Raw genomic sequence first — 21022 nt, 5'->3', positions numbered from 1 at the left:
GGATGGAAGTTTATGGAAGCACAAGCATGTAATTGTGTATGTGTCTGTATTGGGTGATATTTTTTTCTTAGTTGAAATGTGTGTTTGTAAAATCAGTCCATAGAAATGTGTGGGTAATGTCTTTTTGTTCTTTCTGTTTCTCTCTCTTGTTTCCTTCGGGTCAGATTCCCAGGTGTACCCACAGGCTTGCAGGAGGAGAATGATGTTCAGTATGTATTTGAAGTATATGAGAGCACCGACCATTAAGAAGATCCTTTAAGCATGATGCTAAGGTCGGAGAAGTGGCCTGGCTGGGTAGTACGAGTGCTCGGATATGTTGTGTGACAGTTTTTATGGGAGACCTGTTTTTAACCCCTCATCACCTTTTTTTTTCTCTCCATCATTTGTTTGCCACATTTTCCTGTCAACTTTCCTTAGTAATAAAAATTAAACATGATTCTATGGGTCAAAGTTTTTCTTTTATGCCGAATATCATTAGTATATTAAGTAAAGATCATGTTCCATGACGATATTTAGTAAGTTTCCTAGCATAAATATATTAAAACTGAATTTTTGATTAGTAAAATGCATTGCTAAGAATTAATTTGGACAAATTCAAAGGCGATTTTCTCAGTATTTTGATATGAGTTTGCATCCTCAGATTACAGATATTCAAATAGTTGTATCTCGACCAAATATCGTCCTATCATAATAAACCAATCAATGGAAAGCTTATTTATTCAGCTTTCAGATGATGTATAAATCCATATTTTAAAAAACTGACACAAAACCCTGGTTTTGTGGTCCAGGGTCACATATAGAAAGTGGAAAGTAGACCGAAATCATGAGAAGACAGAGGGTGGGTAAAAGGGTGTAATTGATAGGATCCAGTCTCCAATGAGCACAGCAACTCAACATGTTGCTAGAGTGCTGACCACTAGATCTCTGCTTATTTGCAGCCTTTTCGAAATGTTTTTTTTTTTTTTTTTTAAATATGCAAAAAAATACAGTTTTTCCACTGTCACTACCATAATCTTATTGTATTAGTATCAGGTTTAGTTCCTGAATAATAATTTCAAATATTCAGGAAACAATATACCTAATTTTGATAATAGATTTTCCTTTCCACATCTGTTATCCAGTTAATTATTCTTCATCTTGCCAACTGCAAAAGACGACCTGCTCATCTCCATATCCAATAGCAACTGAAGTGTCTGCTCTTAAGCCAGCCGAAGATCTGACAGCTCTCATGAATATGCATGATGTCAGCCTGGCTGATTGACAAAGGTTGTCATATAGTTTAGAGAAGGGTCACAATACAAGCACTTTCTCTCTCACCCACACAAACTCCTTCATGACCCCTGTTTTAAAAAGCCAAATGCCGCAATCAGGCCAAACCTTTTTAAGCTGATTGGTTTCGGGTATGTCAGCCCAATGTATTACGAATGTTTACGACCAGGCTGAAATAAACCTGACTGGAATTCCAATTACCTTGCACATGCACCTTAAGTAGCACTTGGATTTATTTTCTTGGAGTTGAGAAGTGTTTGCATTTTAATTATTTTATGCAAGTGAGTTGATTTTTCAGATCAAAAGGTAAAGGAAACCAGTGGATTTGCAGAATTTTTTTTTTTTTTTTAAATTAGCAGGTTTTTGTCCATTATTATTCCATTAGGGGCCTTATTATTGTCCTTTTCTATAGTGCCATCGTAACAGGCTTATATATAGTGACTGCATCACTCAAATGGATCAATACATGCCCTGCACATCCCTCAGGAGCTGAACTGCTGCCTCAAAGGCGAGACAGTTGTGTCATCATGATGTAACTGCACCATAGGAGTCACGATCATGTGAGAGTGTTGACATCAGAGTTAGAAACAAATGAGAATCTGCGCACAACCTCAGCATATGACTTCAATAACCCTCTTTCGCAATGTGAGAATAATAGAGCAATCGCTTACTGACGCTGGATGTGTAGGGACTGGCGTCACCTTGCTCTATTAAGCTTGACTGTCCTCCTAATACACAGGGACTTGGTCTGTGTTGAGGTTGGTAGCTTGTTTCCAGACATGAGAGCACAGGCACTTGTTCTCTCCGTCTCTCTCTATCTGTGCCACTCTTTCATTCACCCTCAGTGAGTGCACATCTGCACATGTTCATCTCCCACTTCAAGCTCCAGCTTTATTTTCACCCCTGGATTACTCGTCTATTACAAAGATGACATGCCACTGGAAGCTATTGGAAAACTAGAACTGCAACTGGTTTAAAGGAGGTAAGGATCTAATCTCATCTCCTTAAGTAGTATGAATACTTTTTTCAAATGAAATAAGCAACTTCACATTTTTATGCATTTTAACTATTGTTATTAAAGATTCCATGCGTATATATATATCATATATCATTTATATATATATATATATGTCTGCAAGTAATATGAATTTAAGTAAAGTTAATTTTAGTTTAGTTAAAATATTTCTTTGCTTAAAATAAAATGATTAATTATAAAAATATGTTTATAATTTATATCCATTTATAAATTATAAATTAATAAATAAATGTATTTATATATAACATCATTTATTTTAGTTATTTTTTTTAAATGGTCAAATTTAAATACTTGGTCCATGCAAATAAATCATTTTCCAAATGAACTGAAAAAGACAAAGAAAAGTAAAGGAACTTCTGCTTTCAATGTTTAGCATATAAATGTATTGTATGGTCATGGAAATGTATATTCGTATCAACTGAGGAGGCTTATAATTTATTCTCCTGATCCTGGCAAACCTTGAAAGCGCAGTGAGAAAGCTTTCATTACCCTCATTAAGACATACAAAAAAACTATTCTTATTCTGTTATCAGTTGATGTGACAGAGAGTGGGTTTTCATTTTCCCTGCAGGTGTTTTGAGAGGGACAAAATCAGCCCACCATTAGCGAGGAGAATTAAGTATTGCGTGATCTGGCATGAATCACAGATGCATACAGGTGCGTGAAGTGGTCTGTTTGGTGCTCCACTTCAGCGCTGCCGCTGCAACAATCACCACCCTCGTCTGTTTTGGGCCTCATTTGCTCCATGCTTTTTAGCACAAGGCAGCGACAGAGAGAGAGAGGCCTGTCATTAAAAATTCTCTCTGTTCCCAAGGGCGATTGAAGACTAGGGGAATGGCACACAAACAGTGGTTTTAAATGCCAGCCCGGGGAGCTCTAGGAATTAGCAGCTTGAACCGAAATGTCCTGCAGGCATCAGGCAGTGTGCTTATAACAGACCAATCAGGACTTTAGCATGTAAGCACAACTTGATTTGAAAAGCAAAAACTGTCAGAACAAAGCGCTTTATTAGCATACACGTGGAGAAAGAAAGAAGAGAATGTCCTTGTTCAGGAAAGGCAGACATAATTAAAGAGATTATTCACCCAAAAAGGACAATTTGATGTTTATCTGCTTACCCCCAGGGCATCCACGATGTAAGTGACTTTGTTTGTTCAGTAGAACACAAACGAAGGATTTTAATTCAAACCATTGCAATCTGTCAGTCATATAATGGAAGTGAATGGGAATCACGTCTTAAGAGAGTAAAAACAAAACATACACAACATACACATACAAAACATACGGCTGTTGAGAAGGCGCCCAGGACAGTTTGGACATTGTGGTAAATCAGAGGTGAAAAAAAAAACTATATACCGTAATTCCTCAAATAAAAACCGGTAGTCAAATAAACGCCAGGCCTCTTATAGTGGCCGCGGGGCGTGGTCAACACGGACAAATAAAGGCCGGTCTTAAATAAAGGCCGTGGGGAAATTTGTGCAGCAGAGCCAGATAACAAACGTACACGCCTACTGCGTTTCTCGTTCTTGAGTCAAGAACCGGTTGCATCGGTTTTCGGATCACCAGTACACTGAACCGAGAACCGTTTCTGTCAGACGCGTCCGATTCGAGAACCGAGGAGCTGATGATACTGTGCATGCGTGATTCAGTGTGAAGCAGACTGACACACAGAGCTTCTGAACCGAACTGATTCTTTTGGTGATTGATTCTGAACTGATTCTGTGCTAATGTTATGATCTCTGTCCACTGGAACGCCATTGCTTTTAATTTAAAACGGATTATTTAAAACAATTACTTATCAAACAGATGGAATTAGAAATAAAGGCCTGCCTCTAATAAAAGCCTGCTTCAAATAAAAGCCTGTTACCTTCTGCAGTTCAAGTAAATAAAGGCCCCGGATTTTATTTGAAGAATTACGGTAAATACTGTACAGTTTCTTGCACAGACCAATCGTTTTGTGTCTTTACACATCAACATATTATCACATGCATCAGGGTTTAATTTAGTTTTGTTTGTGTATGTTTTTTTTTTTTTTGTTACTCTCAAAGCCATGATTCGTTGAAGACTGGTTTGAGTGAAAAATCTTTGTGTTCTACTGAAGAATCAAAGTGACTTATATCTTGGATGCCCTGGGAGTAAGCAGATAAACATAAAATTTTCATTTTTGGGTGAACTGTCCCATAAGGCTAATATTAAATTTAGGAGCATAAAGGTATTAAAATCCACACATTTTTTTTAATGTATAACCAATGTGCTGACGCAATCTCTCATTTAGCATTGTCACATGCTGCCTCCACCTCCAAGAAAAGCTGCAGTTAAAGCGTCAGCCCAGCTTTTCATCCTTTTTATTTTTATTGGAGGACACAAAAAGATTCATCCTCTTATTCATCTTACCTCAACTCTAGTGAATTCACATTTATAAACCTGACTGAGGCAGTCTCGCGCTTGCTCTTTGTTAAATAAAGAGTGCACTGCGACTGCACTCTGAGTTAAGAGAACAAGGCCACACGCACAATAGACTGCATAAAGGAATGCCATCATTCAACAAGGCAAATACAGACTGCCTCAAGCTATTGAATTTCAACTTACTGAAAAACTATTGCTCTTATAAGAACAGACTGTGCATCTCTGGTGCAGGCTAACATGTAAAATACAGAACTTATATAACACCCGCTAATTTGAAAGTACAGTAAGTTAAGCTTGTGACAGCATCATAACTTTCATGTGTCTCTGTCTCTGTCCTTTTTCTGTTAAAAAGCAAACATCAAGTTTACAGCAAAGCACTTAAAATGGAAACAATGGGATTTTTTTATTATTATTATTAAAGCAAACTTTTAGCTGTATGGCCACCTGGTCTCCCAGCTGTTTCTTTTTCTTTCTTTCTTTTTTAGCAGGGTAAACTATGAAACCACATTTTTGATCTCCTTTAAAAAGATATATATATTCCCAAATTGCTGTTTGATTTAGCTTAACTTGTTTTAAACCCAGATTATTGCTTCATATATGTTGCCTAATTAAAACAGAAACTTTCAGCGAAAATTAAATGAATATAAAAGGGGAGTAATTACATTTTATGTAAAGGGGATTAGATAACTAATTCAGCTTTCTTATGTCTTCTTGTCAAGTGCCAACTAGATGAATGGTGAATGGCGAGATACCCTAGATTAGTGTAGGAAGCCTCTCTAGAATATTTTTCTGAGGCATAGAGGGAGAGAACATTTCAATGTCAAAGAGTTATCAGGTTTGCTTTGATGCGCAATGAATCAGATAAAAAGCAGACACTTAATTAAAACCTTGAGAAACTGTGGTTCTAATTCAGAGTGCTCTCCTTTTCTTGCCTGACAGAAGTCAAAGAAGAAATCAGCTCCTATGATCCACTGAGCCGACGCGACATTAGCCTCTCAACGGTCTCACCACTTAAATCATGGAGGACTCGACAGAGGTGCGGACGGACGGAAACTCTTTGCTTAAAGCAGTGTACCTGTGCCGTCTAAGGTTGACGCGTCTGCTGCTGGAAGGAGGGGCTTACATTAATGAGAGTAATGAGAGAGGAGAAACTCCACTGATGGTGGCCTGCAAAAGCCACCATGCCGATGCTCAGAGTGTGCCAAAACCCAAGATCATCAGGTGGGTCTACTGTAAGTTAATCACACCAGCTGATTGTGACATCAAATATATTACTCTTGTATAATGAGTGTGTATTAATTTCTAAAATGAAATTTATTTTATTATTTGGAGGGGGCATCAAGTGAAAAATCAGGGTGAGATGAGTGTCCTAAAATAAAATAATTAAGAAAAAAAAAAATCTAATTAAAATATATATATATATATATAGAGAGAGAGAGAGAGAGAGAGAGAGAGAGAAAATAAATCTTAAGTAGTTTGGCATAAACGTATTTTTATTTCTTAGAAAATAAATAGGCTATTTAAAAAGATTGCTTTACTACAAACCTGCATGAATATGTGTCAAGGAAAATAATTATCTTAAACTACAAATATTTTTCAAAAGGTTTTTCCATTAAAGATGCATTACTGTAAGATTTTTATATATTTTAAGGTATATAAACTAAAAATACTTTAAAATTAATTTGTATTCAGTTCAGCATTAATGCTTTCAGTTGCTAAAAAAAATACAGTAAAGACATTTGTAATGCTACAAAAGATTTTAAATGAATGCTGTTCATTTAAACTTTGTATTCATCTAAAGAATGCTGAAAATGGTTCTTGTTAGATGTTATTAGAATTTAAAATATCACTATTTTACTTTATTTTTGATCAAATAAATGCAGGAGAAACTTTAGAAATGTAGTGTAACATCATTTTTGTGTGTGTTTACACAGAGCGGCAACCTCGCGCTCTCTCTCGAGGCTGGCTGTAAAAGGGAGTCAATCCCATAGACTCCCCATGTTAAAATGCCCAACTTTACTGCAGAAAATAACATGTTTACAACCTGGTGCAAAAAAATTATTTTGGTCTATATAACAAATTTTGCCCTTCATGACAACTGTGAGGGGGTGAATTTTTTTATAACTCATCCGTTTAAATTATATTAAGCCTTAAAGTTCCGCATTATTAAGGGAGTGGCCACTTGAGTGAAGGGTGGATTGCTGCTGCTGTCACCGCTGTTGAGCTAGGTGGGCGTGGCTTCAGCAACCAGCTCCCGCCTTTTTGCCCATTTCCGATTGTCCGGGAGAGTTGCGCGGTGACGCACTGCCAATATGGCGACGGCTCGCTCTGCACACTTTTGGCTTCAAAAACGCTCTTCAGGAGTCTAAGGATGATGTCTCGGACACTCCGTCCATGTTTTTATACAGTCTATGGTTTACACTCATGTCTATTCAAGGGTTGAAGAAAATAGAGAAATTTTATATTGAATTGCTTAATGCTGTATTCATTAAAACTGAATTCATTCTTAAAATTGGCATAAAAAAGTTTTTTTAAATCACAAACATGAATACCAAAAGTGTATTTCTAGGCACACCACATTTTTCTTCAGTTCACAAGATTTTTTTTTTTTCTTTGTCATGGATACTCTGATATACCACTGATCGATTCATTTATGATTTCACTCTGATGAATCAATCTTCTCAACAGGTATCTTCTTGAAAATGGTGCGGACCCAAACATTCAGGATAAGTCTGGTAAGACCGCCCTAATGCATGCCTGCATAGAGCGGGCAGGCGATGAGGTGCTGTCGCTTCTGCTCTCCAGTGGAGCTGACCCTAGTTTGGAGGACCACAATGGTTCCTCCGCTCTGGTCTATGCAGTTAATGCTGGAGGCAAGGATGCACTGAGAGTACTACTGGATGCCTGCAAGGCCAAGGGCAAAGAAGTTATCATCATTACAACAGACAAACTACCGTCCGGAAGACAAATGACCAAGCAGTATCTGAACGTACCGCCTCCTCCAAATCTTGAGGACCGTTTGCACTGTGCCGCTGCGTCATGTATGTGTCCTTCTGAAATTAAACTCTGTACCCCTCTTATCTCACCATCCACCAATAACAAATCAGATACCCTGGGATCCACATCAACACTGTCCACATCCAAGCAAGGACCACCGACTCTAGATTCAAGCCCTCTGCAAGCAGCTAGTGTGGCAAAGCTGTTGCATCTACAGAGGCTTCACTCTGAGCCCTGGCTGAAGATCCCTCCATCTCTGCTCCTGCAGCAAAGTAAGTCCTCATCCTTAACCGAGGAGCTTCTAGATATCACTCCTGAAGAAGAGCTCTCTTTTGGTTACAATGGTTGCAGACCTCCACTGAGAGCGACAGTAGCTCGGCACCAAAGCATCGACGTCAAGGACTCTACTGGTCTGTTTAGAGCCTTTGAGACAACATCTGATGCTGAAAGAGAACTAACAAAAGAACAGAAATGGCTCAGCAGAAAGATGTCTTATGATGGTGAATTGCTACCACACTCCTTCTCACATCAGAACCTCAAACAGACATCCATCTCAGATGCTGCCCCTGTGGACCGGAACCCAGACTGTCTTCCCAACCTGGCCGTTTCAAGCCTACGCAACGTGTTTCGCCGGCGCAATATTGGAATGGACCACTACAGTTCTGACTCTCAGTTGCCTCAATTTGGAAGCCAACCCTCTGAGGACCTCGGGAAGACTGGAGGAGGAGGAACCGGGGGGACGGAGAAACGCAAGCTTGTTACCAGCCGCTCCTCCACTCTCTCTGGATCCAGAGAGTCTCTGGAGAGTCTCGTTCAGAGGAGGAGCCCAGCCATGCTGGAGCGGAGGGGATCCGGAGCCCTGCTCCTAGATCATATCTCACAGACCCGGCCTGGTTATCTGCCACCTCTCAATCCACATGCACCCATTCCAGATATTAAAGTCAATACCAGTGTTGGCCTGAACAGTGTAAGCAAGCCTCTGGCAGGAACTACACCCATTGTTTCTGGATCTAGGCATTTTGTGCCCTGTGCCCCAAGCCATCCCAAAGATCACAAGAATAAGAAGAGTCTGATAAGACGACACTCCATGCAAACCGAACAGATCAAGCAGCTGGTCAATTTTGAGGAGATCTTTGGTCAGTAAAAACCCCAAAGGAAGGTTGGGGTATTTAATGTAATATGCCAACCTACACTAAGGCCCCGTCCCCACGGAGATGCGTTTAGCCATATACGCATCTTTTTTTATCATAAAGACATTTCGTCTAGATGAATGCGCCGTTTTCTGAGAGTGAAACCGATATTTTTTGAAACCGGGTCCCAGAGTAGATAAATCTGAAAACGCCACCCTTGCATTTTCGTGTGTACAGCCAATCTGTATACTTTCTGAAATGATAATATCAGCACACATCTCACCCCTAGTCAGACACCGTTACGTCAACAAAAACATGAACAAACACTGAACGATTGTCTTTTAATTAACATTAACCCACATTTATACATTTATTGTTCCATGTTCTTTTGTATACCGCACGCAATGTTTATGCGCATAGTCCAAGTCCTCTCTGTTTTTAGTGTATCTTTGTGGCAGAATTACAGTGCTACATGCTGGTCTGACAAGTATACTACTTTGTTTTGTGTCGGTTTTGTGTGGACGCAGATATTTCTTGAGATGATGGGAAAAAAAGATTTGATAGGGAAAGCATCGTGTCGATGAAGCCTAAGTCCAAAATCTGAAGAGAATACAAATACAATTTATACATCTCAACCACCTATCTTTATGCACTTTCCAGACTGGACAATGGGAACATATGTTTGTTTTGATCATTTGTAAACTTTACTGCACTTTACTTCTGTTCTTTGTGATCTCACTCATTAGTGTACCGAATAATAAAATTGACATTTTATTGCTATTTAAGGCACTGCTTCCTCTTTAAACCTGATTCATGTCTGCAGTGTCTTAGAATTAACAAAACAAGAAAATACTGTGACATATATTTAACCACTGACTGTAAATAAATTCAGTATAAAACATTGCTTTCACTTTCTTGCATATATATGTGTTGTACAGTATGCACTTAATTCTGCATGCAGTTACACATGTTGAGAACATATTTTCTGCAAAAATAAAAGTTCTAATTTAAGAAATAACACATTCACTATTTTTTGTGAATATATCTGTTCTTCTAATCTTTCTATTTATCTAGTACACCTGAAAAATAAACCAAAAACTGTTTTTACTTATGAAAATAAATATTATTTGAGCACCAGTAGATTAGAATGTTTTCGGACGGATAGTGTGATACTGAAGTCTGAGTATTGATGGCTGAAAGTTCAGCTTTGCCATTACCGGAATAAATGACCATTTTAAACTGTAATAATAATTTTTAAAAAATATTACCAACCCCAAAATTTAAAACTGTAGTGAACGCTAGAGGCATAAACATTTTTTCCCATAAATGTATTGTGCATTTGTGGTTACAAAATGTTACAGAATGCAAACATAAATTACAAAAATATAAAATTTCTCTGGGAGTTGTATCTGTGTCTCTATGTACATTAGTGGGTAATTAAGCATGACAACCAATGAAATGCATGTTTAAACCTTATTGTATGACTCAAATACAGAGTACATATTAATAGATTAATCCCAGTTCACATATTTATGCACTATTCCAAACCATGATTAGTGTGTTCACACTGATGTTTTGTTAAATTACTTATAGATTGTGTTTTATTGCTGTTTTACATCTTAAAGACAACATCAGTAAGTGAATATTTGCTTTTCAGGTGTAGCCAGGTAGTCCTTTAAACTGTTTGATCTGAGATTCTAACAGATCATAGTAAATCCTGGTTTTGCTGATGTTTTGTCTGTAGAGTAACAGATCCTCCACTGTAAGAACATCATGTTTACCTGTCCATACAGTCAGGCTGTATCTGAGAGATAGAAGGTGAGATGTTAAACAAAATCTCATTTACAAGGCTGACATTAAGGCAGAAAATAAATCAACTTCACCACTGAATAAAAATGTATGAATGCTCTTTTAAATTTGGCATCTTATTATAAAAATGTCAAATAATCCAAAGCACAAATAACATTGTTCATTAAACAATTCCTATTGATGCTCTTTTATGGTACAAATAAAGAGCATACTTCCCATTAAAGACAAACACCTTTAAAACAACTGTTGAAGAGCAGCACTATCTCTGTAGAGGAGGCTTAAAGGGATAGTTCACTCTCAAATTAAATTTTGATATGTTTTAGCTTACCTCAAGGACATCCAAGATGTAGGTTTCTTTGTTTCCTCAGTATTTCACATTTTGATATTTTTAGGTCCAACCGTTCTTGTCTGTGACTCACATAATGGATGTCTATGGTCACCACCTCAAAGAGCATGCACAGAGGAGTCAAAATTAAACAATTCCCCATCATAAGTACACATTGATGACCTAATACACGAAACGAGCGGTTTGTGTAAGAAAACGAACAGTATTTATATCGTTTTTACCTCTTGTACACAACCACGTCCAACTGATCTGAGTTCGCGAGTGCTTCCCGATGTGACATGCGCGCGCGCTCTGACTTAGTCTGCGCAAGCGCGGAAAGTGCCGGAAGCGATCTCTCGCGCATGCACATCACTCATTGTTTACTACACGCCACGCCACCATCTGCACTGTCTGAAATATATTGCAGTAATTGTAATAAATTAATGTTTATAATGCACCCTATACTCGTTGCGTTTATAATAAAAATACAACACATTACTCACTCTATTGACAGCGTGCCATTGGGTCCCTCTGGCATTGGACGTCGCCTCCAGTTTATACGTGGCAAACTAAACAACGTGCAAAACGCTGCGTCTCAACAGCGGAGAAAAATCAGGATCTTCAATCAGGCAGGTGTGTGATGCGTTACTGTCAATGTCTTGTAGTTGTTCCATTCGTGACAACATATGCTCTCCACTTCTGTTGGCATCTCACAACACTTGCTACTAAAACACCACCAATTTTGAAGAGATCTCTGTCTCTGAGGCTTGAAGACGTGCTGCTGCAGCGGATCGCTCCTGAGTACTTGGTCTGTGTATTCTGTTTCAAATAAATATGGTTTTGAAAAAAATTCAACGTTGTCTATGGATATATTGAAATCGTCTTCCATTGCAATTTCCTGTTCGTCTAAATATGTTTAGATCTTCACAGTGAAAGGTAATACTTCCGAAATCTGTGTCAACCATAGGCAGTAAGTGTAAACAATGAGTGATGTACACGCGCGAGAGATCGCTTCCGGCGCTTTCCGCGCTTGCACAGACTAATAAGCCAGAGCGCGCGCACGTCACATCGGGAAGCAATCGCGCACTCAGATCAGTTGGACATGGTTGTGTACAAGAGGTAAAAACAATATAAATACTGTTCGTTTTCTTACACAATCCACTCGTTTCGTGTCTTAGGTCATCAATGTGTACTTACGATGGGGAATTGTTTAATTTTGACTCCTCTGTGCATGCTCTTTGAGGTGGTGACCATAGACATCCATTATGTGAGTCACAGACAAGAACGGTTGGACCTAAAAATATCAAAATGTGAAATACTGAGGAAACAAAGAAACCTACATCTTGGATGTCCTTGAGGTAAGCTAAAACATACCAAAATTTAATTTGAGAGTGAACTATCCCTTTAAGCCTGACCTTCACATCCTCTAATACCTCAGAACTGACCTCCAGTAAAGCAATGAGTTTCTATTCCAGTCACAAACAAGTGTAATGGATAAGACAGAACCAAATTATCCAGCAAGAAATTACTAAGCATTAGAATGAACTTGATTGTGTCCTTCCTTGCTTATATAACACAAATCAATCACCAAGATAATAAAAAGGCTCCTTCACACAGATGTGTGGCTTAGTAGACTCTATAATAGTAAATATGGACATACATTTAAATAGACTGATTAATGGAGATTTTCTCACCGGTCTGACTGCTTCAAGAGCCACTGGAACTGTGGGAAGGACATGGGAAGGAGAGCTGCTCGGATTGGAAAAGTGACTGGTTGCTTTAGGGATCTGCATAATTCTTCCATCTGATGAATCATCTCCCAGCTATAACCTATTTTCCAAAACAACACAAACACAGCAAATAATAATCAAGGTCTGAATAATAAGGCTGGAATACACCAAGGTAAGTAAAATCAAAAGGCTGGGAGCAAAAAATAAAAGTACTTTTATTTCATACAAGGACAGAACAAATAGATGCTAATAACAACAAAACAGTACATAACTCATATGCTTTTCATTATGATTTTGACTTGATTTAAATTCTAAATAATGTGTGTGTGTGTGTGTGTGTGTGTGTATACTGCCGTTCAGAAGATTTTTAAATGTTTTTGAAAAAAGTTTCTTGTATTTTCAGCAACCAGATTTAAATGTCACGAGATTCTTTAGAAATCATTCTAATATGCTGATGTCATGCTCAGGAAACATGCCTTACTATTAATGTTGACTTCGGCTTAATATTGTTGTGGAAAGTGAGCATTTGTCAGGATTCTTTGATGAATAGCAACAGCATTTATTTTATATAGAAATTACTTGTAACATTAGAAATGCCTTTGCATTCACTTTTGATCAACTTAATGCATCCTTTCTGAATAAACCTCTCACTTTCTTTACATCTTACTGACCCCCGACTTATATATAGCTCACTTCTGATTGCCAATAAATACACAACTTTAGTCAGTTTAGTGTAGTGACATTCTTACCGGGATTGTCTCCATCTACGTCCCATCCAGTGGTCCAACCTAAAGAGAGAACATCATTTTCTGATTTTTGTGCTACTTCCTGTAAAAACACATGGGGGTCCAGAGGGGTGGCTGTGCCTCTAGGGCCAGGGAGAATATCAGCATTGATCCACACGGGTCCCTGCAGCTGATCTCGGACCTCTTCCAGTAGAGTCATGGATGGGGATACAGCTGCGAGACTGTGGATCAAAATGCAAATCAATGCTGATCTGTCACTCATTCATCAACAGCAAGGACAGTGTGGGAGAAATCAATCTAAACAAACCATATGACTAGTGTCAACAATATTTAAGAATATAGAATAATAATAATAATAAACAGCCACCTTTTGAAATCCAATTTTATTCCCTTGTCTGATCTCACAACTTCTTTAAGCCAGTCCTGCAGAGTTATATCACTGTCATTATCAGGTGGGTGAGCCATAATAGGCACTTTTGGATCTTGAGCCCTGAGAAGTACATCTGCTTCGATCATCTGTGCATAACCTCAATGAAAAACAAAGAGAAAGCATCATCATGTAACACATTATTTCTTAAGATCGATCATGATATCGTCGTAAGACAAACGAAAGGGTACTGTAGTTGCAAAGCAAATGCTTCTTCGTGTTTTTACTCACCTCGTAGAGCCTCTGTGAGTTTGCTCTTACTGTTTGCTGCATGATACCACTCGATATCAGCAGCATCTTTTCTTTGTATCGTCCCCTTGTTGAGGAAATATTCCAGTGTATGTTCTCTCATTGGTCCTACGAATACGCAACATACGAATTTACACGGATTCTTTTTCATCTGGAACAATGCAATGATAGTATTTGTTTGGACAGCTAGCAAGTTAGCTTTCTTACCTTTGGAATTTGACAGCGAGTGTAGTTTGAGGTAGCAAACGACAAAAGGTGCGATAACTGTTGTATATAAGATAAAACGATACCATTTATGTTTAATTAACCCCATATATTGTTAAGTAATATACTTTTTCGAACATAACATCTACATTACGCCTTCTAATTTCCTAAACCGGTAGCACGAAGCATTATGGGATATGTAGTTATTCAGTATTTCTCTCTTCCACTTCACGAAAAGTACAGTGCCAATCAAAGATTTGGTTAATATGAATAATAATGATACCGTTATTAATAACGATTAAAATAACGTTTTAAAACACAATGACAAATGTTGCAAAAAAATAAATAAATTGGAAGTAAAAAAGTAGGCCTAGTGCTGTCAAACGATTAATCGCATCCAATTTTTCTCGTTATCTCGAGACTTATTTTTCTCATTATCTCGACATAACGAAAGTTTGTTTTCTCGACATGACAGTTTTACTGTTGCTAACGAACTCAACTTTGACAGGCATCTGATGGACAGCCATGCAGGCGCTCTTACTGTAGCATATATTTCAGCAAATTTTGCTTCACCTAGGTAATAAACGTATACAATACTGTACATAAATAAAGTACACCAAACGTTTTGTTTTTGTAATTAACATGTTTAAATGGCAACACCGCGAACACAGACGGAGTGCCTTCAGAAGGATGCAGAACTATTCTAAGATCTTGAGCTGCTTGGATTAAACTCACTTTTAATTTTCCATTTATTTGAAATAAAATTATATATAATTTGTAATTTTTATTAGTCATGATATGCTGTGGCAGATATCATGTGCGTTACAAGCTTCTGTTTGAAAAGATCGTTCATGTGCAGTGTATGTGTGTGTATGTGTGTGTGTGTGTGTGTGTGTGTGTGTGTGCAGAAAAAAAACGATTACAACATTATGGAACAAAACTGAATTAAATTAGCCTATGCATTTTACATATACATCACATTTCTCATCAATATGGTTAACAATAAAGATTAATAATAAGGAAAAAAAGCACATCACAAATAGCCTACGTTGGTGAAACTCATGCATCTAGCAAGAACTTAATACACAAAATAATCATGTTGATTAAAGCATTTAACATTTATGAATCAATTAAATGTCAGTAATGAACAAGACTGCACAAATTATAGCGATCACGAGGTAGGTCCGCGTACAGTAAAATGAACAGTGTACAACACCCCATCAGTTATACTCAGGTCTATAGTGCCACCTGCTGGCGCACTTTTGTAACTTATTAGAGAAAATTAAGTCGTTATAACGAGAAAACGACTTTCGTTATGTCGAGATAACGAGAAAATTAAGTCGTTATAACGAGAAAACGACTTTCGTTATGTCGAGAAAACGAGAAAATTAAGTCGTTATAACGAGAAAACAAAAAGGAAAAAAATAATAAAGCATGGCCGCTTAGAACTTCCGTATATATGTATTTATATAAATACACACAAACAGTATATATTTTGAGAATATTTACATGTATTTACGTCTAGCTATATTCATATAATTTATATTACAAATAAATATATTTAATATAAAAAATAACATATTTTTCTGAAATATATACAATCATGTGTGTGTATCTATATATACATAATAAATATACACAGTACACACACACACACACACACACACAGTACATATATATATATATATATATATATATATATATATATATATATTTATTAAGTAACAAAAACTTTTATTTTGGATGCGATTAATTTGACAGCACTAAAATGTATTCCCATTCCCTGTGTAAACCATGATTTCAGTTTTTCGTTTTGTAAAGAAATTTATTCATGGTTACTTTTAATTTCTAAAAAACTAATTTACAATTATAAACTGTTGGAAAAGGTATATAATGTTTGTCCAAATATTTCAATACAAAATTTACAATATCTATTTAGCATTACAGAACTGTTGTGTAGCTGTAGAGATAAAAATTAAATGGAGATTGGTGACGCATCGTTTTCGTTAGCACTGTCATTCAGCTAAAAAATTTTTATATGTTGGCTTTTGATGCATAGTTGAGGGAGGATTTAATTTTATAATCTATTTAGCTGTGCATTACGCATATTAGATCCTATCAACTGGTTAGAATTTTTGGGGTATTTTAAGTTCTGTTATTCTAGGTTATTCAGGGTTACCTGATGTTCTGGTTCATCCTAGGACCTAGGTAATGGCACAAAATATATGAAAACGTTGAAATAATACAACATGAAACTTCATTCTTTTCTTGTTCTTTTAAACATCTTTATTGTCAGTTTCTTTAATTTCAGTGGAGAGCTGCTCATCATGAGCTGCAGGGCTGTCAGGAACAGAAAGATGCTGTGATCCACAGCTGTCTGCAGAGCATCTACAGTCTCTTCCTCTGCACCAATCACTCTCCTCAGGAGCCTCTGTTTTTGTTTTACTGTCTTTGTGAGAGAGGCCCAGCTCCTCTAGCTGCATCTGGAGACGCTTTTCCAGATCTTCAGTGTTTCGCGCCAACATGTAGCTCACCTTCCTCTGATGCGCCAAAGCCTCCTCTTTGTCATTTAACTGGAGAGGGAAGACAACCAAAAAGTAGTAAATTCAAAATCTATAGTGAAAGTATATAGAAAAATATATAAAACTTTTGAACATAGGCCATAATTAAAAGTTTACTGACCAGATCAAGCAGCATATGCAGTGTTTCATTTGAATCGGCTGATATCTTTCCTTCGCTTGTTGTGGGCAGAAATTTCTTCAGCCTCTCACTTACACTGAGAGACCCTTGCTTCCCTTTAAAAAGAAAAAAGAAAGAAGTACTAGAAATTAAATTGTAAAATGACAGCATTGTGCCACACAGCAGTAATGGTGTCTACCAGAGAGAGTACAAGGAAAAGACAAACCAGTAGTAGAAATGAGCCAGGGGTCTTACTGGTTAATGCACTACTTTCTGTTTGAGGTCCAGAATATGCATTCATTTTTTTTTATTATTATTTGATTTAATTTAATTTGATTAATTGATTCAGGTCTTTTATCATAAACTAAACCTATTTAAACCTTTTTATGAAATATAAAAAAAGGTTAGGTTATTATATAAATATTAGATAATATTAAATATGAGATTACCAAAATTACTGGAAATAAATGAAAACTATAACTAAAACATAACATAAAACAAATACTTGAACTATAACTAAAACATAAAATAAAAATTAAATCTGCTAATGTCATATATATATATGACATAATATATATACTGTTTATATATATATATATATATATATATATATATATATATATATATATATATATATATATATATAAACAATGTTTATCCATCATATAAATCAGCTTTCCATTGATATGGTTTGTTGTTAGGATAGGACAATATTTGATATTTAAAAATCTGGAATCTGAGGAATATTGAGAAAATCACCTTTAAAATTGTACAAATGAAGTCCTTAGCAATGCATATTACTAATCAAAAAGTTTTGATATTTACAGTAGGAAATTTACAAAATATCTTCACAGAACATGATCTTTACTTAATGATTTTTGGCATAAAAGAAAGATCAATAATTTTGACCCATACAATTTTTTTGGCTATTGGCTATTGCTACAAATATACCCATGTGACTTATAGATGGTTTTGTGGTCCAGGGCAACATATATAAGTTATACTAAAATAACACAAGGCCCTAACTTTTTATTATGACTAATAATTTTAGTCATATTTTATTGCTGATTTTACATGCTTTTTGGAGATTCTGTAGACAGTTTTAATGAAAGCTTTACCTCTTTCATGCCTTTGGTAATGTGGCTGTCTGTCAGTCTCAGCCTGCCGGAGCACGTTCTCACCAACTCTCCTTAACTGCTGCTCAAAGGCGATGCGGAAAGCATCCATCATGACATAAGCCTCCTCTTTCCTCTTCTGCTGCTCCTCCAGCTAATGCAGACAAATGCATTGTGTTACAAGACCCTCAAAGACAAATGAGCAAAGCCAGCGCTGTAATGGATTTAATACATGTATTGACTGAAAAGGAGGGTTAATTTGCAAGGTAATGGAACAGAAGTATTGACAAATACAAGACAAGCACCTCTTGCTTGAGCTGGAGAACCTGTTTGCGACTTGCATAAGCACTTCTAGCACAAGAGCACGGCTCGCCCCCATTAGAGTTACACTGACATGCCCCATACACTGCCAGCTGAGAGATAAGAAGACAGTGAGCTGTTTAGTCCAGAACAAAGCTGTTTAACCCAGACTACAATTCAAATCAACATTACCTCTAGTGACGAACCGTCTGTTCTCAGGCTGCATGGAGGCTGGGTTCTCTGGTAGTCCCTTCTTTCTTTAGCACTGAGCATAGACAGGAGCTCCAGACATTTTTGGCTCAGAGCTAAGACACAACATGCAAAATGATGCACTGGAAACAAACCAGTAATTGGGTCTTGAAATAAATGCAAGAAATATGAAGTGACTTACAAGCATTCTCTGTCCTTTGCTCCTGATGCGCTCTCATTTTCTCCTCTAGTGCTTTCTTTAGGGCTTCACTTTCTGCCAACACCCTGAAGTAGTATAGATATCAACCAGTGACATGTGGGCATTTTTAAAGGTGACATGAATTTAAAACCAATGGCATTTATATAACAAGACCCTCAATGTATAGCTTGAGTCTTATTGGGAATGTTATTAAAAACAGACTTTTTTATCAAAAATGGTTGCGGATTGCATTTCACATTGACCTTTTAGTAGGAATTAAATAGTGGCAAATCACCAGAGAGAAGACTGTTGTTTTTGATTCAACTTTAAAAGTGTCTTTTTGCATGGGTATACCTCTCATACTTTAAACTCCATGAGTTTTCCACATTCTTGAACTGCACCTGGTTGAAAGTGATCTCCCATTGCAGTGCATTGACCTCCTGTGTGAAAAAAAAATGATATCATATTTGTTAGGAAATTGCCTGCATTAAAAATTATTAAAAGCAGTTTAGTTATTGTTTGAGTAGGACACCTTTTCTAGGGCCTTGTTCCGCTCTTCACTCTTCTGAAGCAACATTTTAGTATGACACGTTGCTTTGTCCAAGATTGCCTTAAGGGACAAAATGTAGCACAGGGCTTTAAACAACTTCATAAATTACCTAATAGTTATATTAATCATTAAAATATTTTCAAATACCTGTCCTTGCAAGATCCTAAGAGCTTCATGTTTTCCCTCCAGGTGGCGATGAGTGACCTCCAGTTCTGTGCGTAACAGCTCCACTTCCTGATATGGAGCGAAGATTTACATGAGGCATGTTCATATGTGAAGATGTATATCTTTTCTTTACTCCATTCAAAAACTCACAGGGGTGCTACTTTTCTTCAGCTTGTCTTCTATTGCGTAAGACAACATTTTGTTGGAAAGTCTCATAAGTAATTTTACCTCTGTGACCTCCTGTAGTCTTCTCTGCAGGTCTTCACTTGTGTCCTCAGAAGAGCTTTCTACAACAGAATGCAGTCAGATGAAAAATAAGACACTTTTTTGTGGTTTCACTGGTTTGCCAACACATCATATCCTGGTAGTAGTGTGGTTCTCAAATGGCTATTGTTGAATATTTGTTTAAGTACAGAATTGCTCAAGGGAGTACACAAAAGTTCCCTCCCTGATAAGAAACAGCAGGTGTTGACTTCACCAAATACTGCAAATCAACAGAGCATGCACAGTAAACCCCCCCCCCCCCCCCCCCCGGTCAGACATTACCAGGAAGTTATCAATAACTTTCAAACATGACTATATATATATATATATAAACTCAGTACAGTATAGCTTAGTCTTCTCTATGTCCAATAAAGATTCTAAGAGGTATGAATGGTTTAAATGACTTTAGATACCGGTCCAGGAGACTAACCCGACTGTCTTTTCTCCCACCGTGCAGCTCGTTCAGCTTCCAATTCTTCTCTAAAAATAGCATACATGGCTCTGCATGATGTCCAAGAGAAGGGTCCATTGTTTCTTTCGCTGCCCCCTATTATGGGTCGTGACTGAGACAGGAAGCCCAGAAACTTTCCCTTACTCTTCATTTGTGGGAGATGGTCATAATGTGCTTTGGATCTGGCACCCATGCCATCACCTAGATCCCCCTCTCTCATGTCATCTTCTGTGGGGCACTGAGGGCATAAACCCTCACCTTGCATCACAATCAACTTAAAAAAAAAAAAAATTCTGAGAGACAAAAAAGTATAGGCTATCAGTTATGTTAAGCACTACGCCTTATTAAAGACATTAAAACTGAAGTCTATGTAAATATCATGTTTGACCGTCAAAACAGAAGACATGGAGCTCCATACTTTGTGTAGCTTACTGGAGGTCAACGCAAAACAAAACTTTTATCGTTCTTCGAAAGTTAGAATAATAGAGTTAGACGACAAAAATATAATCATTACAAACCTTTACGAGAACCTTGAGGGGTCGTATTTCGTTAAAAAGGACTACGGCTAAATTCCACTTGAAGACTTTCCGCTGAGTTTGTGACGAAGTGAAACTAGTAAAGGGGCGTGTCTGATCCTAGAGTTGCTTTGTTACAAAAGTGCACACGATAGATCGTAGCAAAAATAACCTTCATGATAATCATTCATATAAGCTACTAGCATTTTCCTTTCCCATTTTGAGTTTCCACATTTACGACTGTTTAAACCAGTAAAATAGAACAAG

General features: G+C 37.2%; 4 protein-coding genes across 8 annotated transcripts in view; 2 read left to right on the top strand and 2 right to left on the bottom strand.

Moving 5' to 3' along the window:
- LOC132141415 (dihydrofolate reductase-like) overlaps positions 1-436 on the top strand; it is a 4041-nt gene extending 3605 nt beyond the window's left edge. Inside the window, exon 6 of the mRNA XM_059550904.1 lies at positions 165-436. Within this exon, the coding sequence (XP_059406887.1) occupies positions 165-246 (82 nt within the window). The 3' untranslated portion in view covers positions 247-436. The remainder of the gene's footprint in view (positions 1-164) is intronic.
- A 138-nt stretch (positions 437-574) lies between these two features.
- ankrd34bb (ankyrin repeat domain 34Bb) lies at positions 575-9389 on the top strand. 3 transcript variants are annotated; one of them, XM_059550903.1, is made up of 4 exons: positions 575-2251; positions 5654-5932; positions 7400-8873; positions 8906-9389. In XM_059550903.1, the coding sequence occupies exons 2-3, from the start codon at positions 5730-5732 to the stop codon at positions 8850-8852; spliced, it is 1656 nt and encodes a 551-aa protein (XP_059406886.1). In that variant the 5' UTR covers positions 575-2251; positions 5654-5729; the 3' UTR covers positions 8853-8873; positions 8906-9389. The 3 variants fall into 3 exon arrangements, with proteins under 3 accessions (XP_059406886.1, XP_059406884.1, XP_059406885.1); XM_059550901.1 differs by having other exon boundaries at positions 7400-9389; XM_059550902.1 differs by having other exon boundaries at positions 5651-5932; positions 7400-9389.
- A 1022-nt stretch (positions 9390-10411) lies between these two features.
- Positions 10412-14508, bottom strand: fam151b (family with sequence similarity 151 member B). Of its 2 annotated transcripts, XM_059549223.1 has the most exons (6): positions 14332-14508; positions 14107-14232; positions 13816-13975; positions 13452-13669; positions 12667-12802; positions 10412-10642 (listed from the first exon to the last, which is right to left on the bottom strand). In XM_059549223.1, exons 1-6 carry the CDS (start codon positions 14435-14437, stop codon positions 10492-10494), a joined length of 897 nt encoding a protein of 298 aa, XP_059405206.1. In that variant the 5' UTR covers positions 14438-14508; the 3' UTR covers positions 10412-10491. The 2 variants fall into 2 exon arrangements, with proteins under 2 accessions (XP_059405206.1, XP_059405207.1); XM_059549224.1 differs by lacking the exon at positions 14332-14508 and having other exon boundaries at positions 13816-13964; positions 14107-14234.
- Positions 14509-16594: 2086 nt separating this feature from the next.
- On the bottom strand, positions 16595-20870 carry ccdc125 (coiled-coil domain containing 125). 2 transcript variants are annotated; one of them, XM_059549221.1, is made up of 12 exons: positions 20738-20870; positions 20220-20514; positions 19754-19812; positions 19508-19594; positions 19343-19420; positions 19165-19250; positions 18814-18896; positions 18615-18727; positions 18428-18535; positions 18126-18276; positions 17011-17123; positions 16595-16901 (listed from the first exon to the last, which is right to left on the bottom strand). In XM_059549221.1, exons 2-12 carry the CDS (start codon positions 20503-20505, stop codon positions 16605-16607), a joined length of 1461 nt encoding a protein of 486 aa, XP_059405204.1. In that variant the 5' UTR covers positions 20506-20514; positions 20738-20870; the 3' UTR covers positions 16595-16604. The 2 variants fall into 2 exon arrangements, with proteins under 2 accessions (XP_059405204.1, XP_059405205.1); XM_059549222.1 differs by having other exon boundaries at positions 20759-20845.
- Between the last annotated feature and the right edge of the window lie 152 nt (positions 20871-21022).

Source organism: Carassius carassius, chromosome 5 (assembly GCF_963082965.1).
Source record: "Carassius carassius chromosome 5, fCarCar2.1, whole genome shotgun sequence".
NCBI lineage: Eukaryota > Metazoa > Chordata > Actinopteri > Cypriniformes > Cyprinidae > Carassius > Carassius carassius.
The sequence above is the reverse complement of the archived record's forward strand: the minus strand, read 5'-3'. Positions and strand labels throughout refer to the sequence as shown.

Excerpts from the sequence above, each read along its gene's own strand:
- ankrd34bb (XM_059550903.1), top strand. The coding sequence starts at position 5,730 with ATGGAGGACTCGACAGAGGTGCGGACGGACGGAAACTCTTTGCTTAAA. Across the intron at positions 5,933-7,399 it reads CCAAAACCCAAGATCATCAG|GTATCTTCTTGAAAATGGTG; the intron begins GTGGGTCTACTG and ends TCTTCTCAACAG.
- fam151b (XM_059549223.1), bottom strand. The coding sequence starts at position 14,437 with ATGGGGTTAATTAAACATAAATGGTATCGTTTTATCTTATATACAACA. Across the intron at positions 13,670-13,815 it reads ATAAAATTGGATTTCAAAAG|TCTCGCAGCTGTATCCCCAT; the intron begins GTGGCTGTTTAT and ends TTTGATCCACAG. Across the intron at positions 12,803-13,451 it reads CGTAGATGGAGACAATCCCG|GTTATAGCTGGGAGATGATT; the intron begins GTAAGAATGTCA and ends TTTGGAAAATAG.
- ccdc125 (XM_059549221.1), bottom strand. The coding sequence starts at position 20,505 with ATGCAAGGTGAGGGTTTATGCCCTCAGTGCCCCACAGAAGATGACATG. Across the intron at positions 18,728-18,813 it reads GCAAAGGACAGAGAATGCTT|CTCTGAGCCAAAAATGTCTG; the intron begins GTAAGTCACTTC and ends GTTGTGTCTTAG. Across the intron at positions 18,536-18,614 it reads CAGACGGTTCGTCACTAGAG|CTGGCAGTGTATGGGGCATG; the intron begins GTAATGTTGATT and ends CTTATCTCTCAG.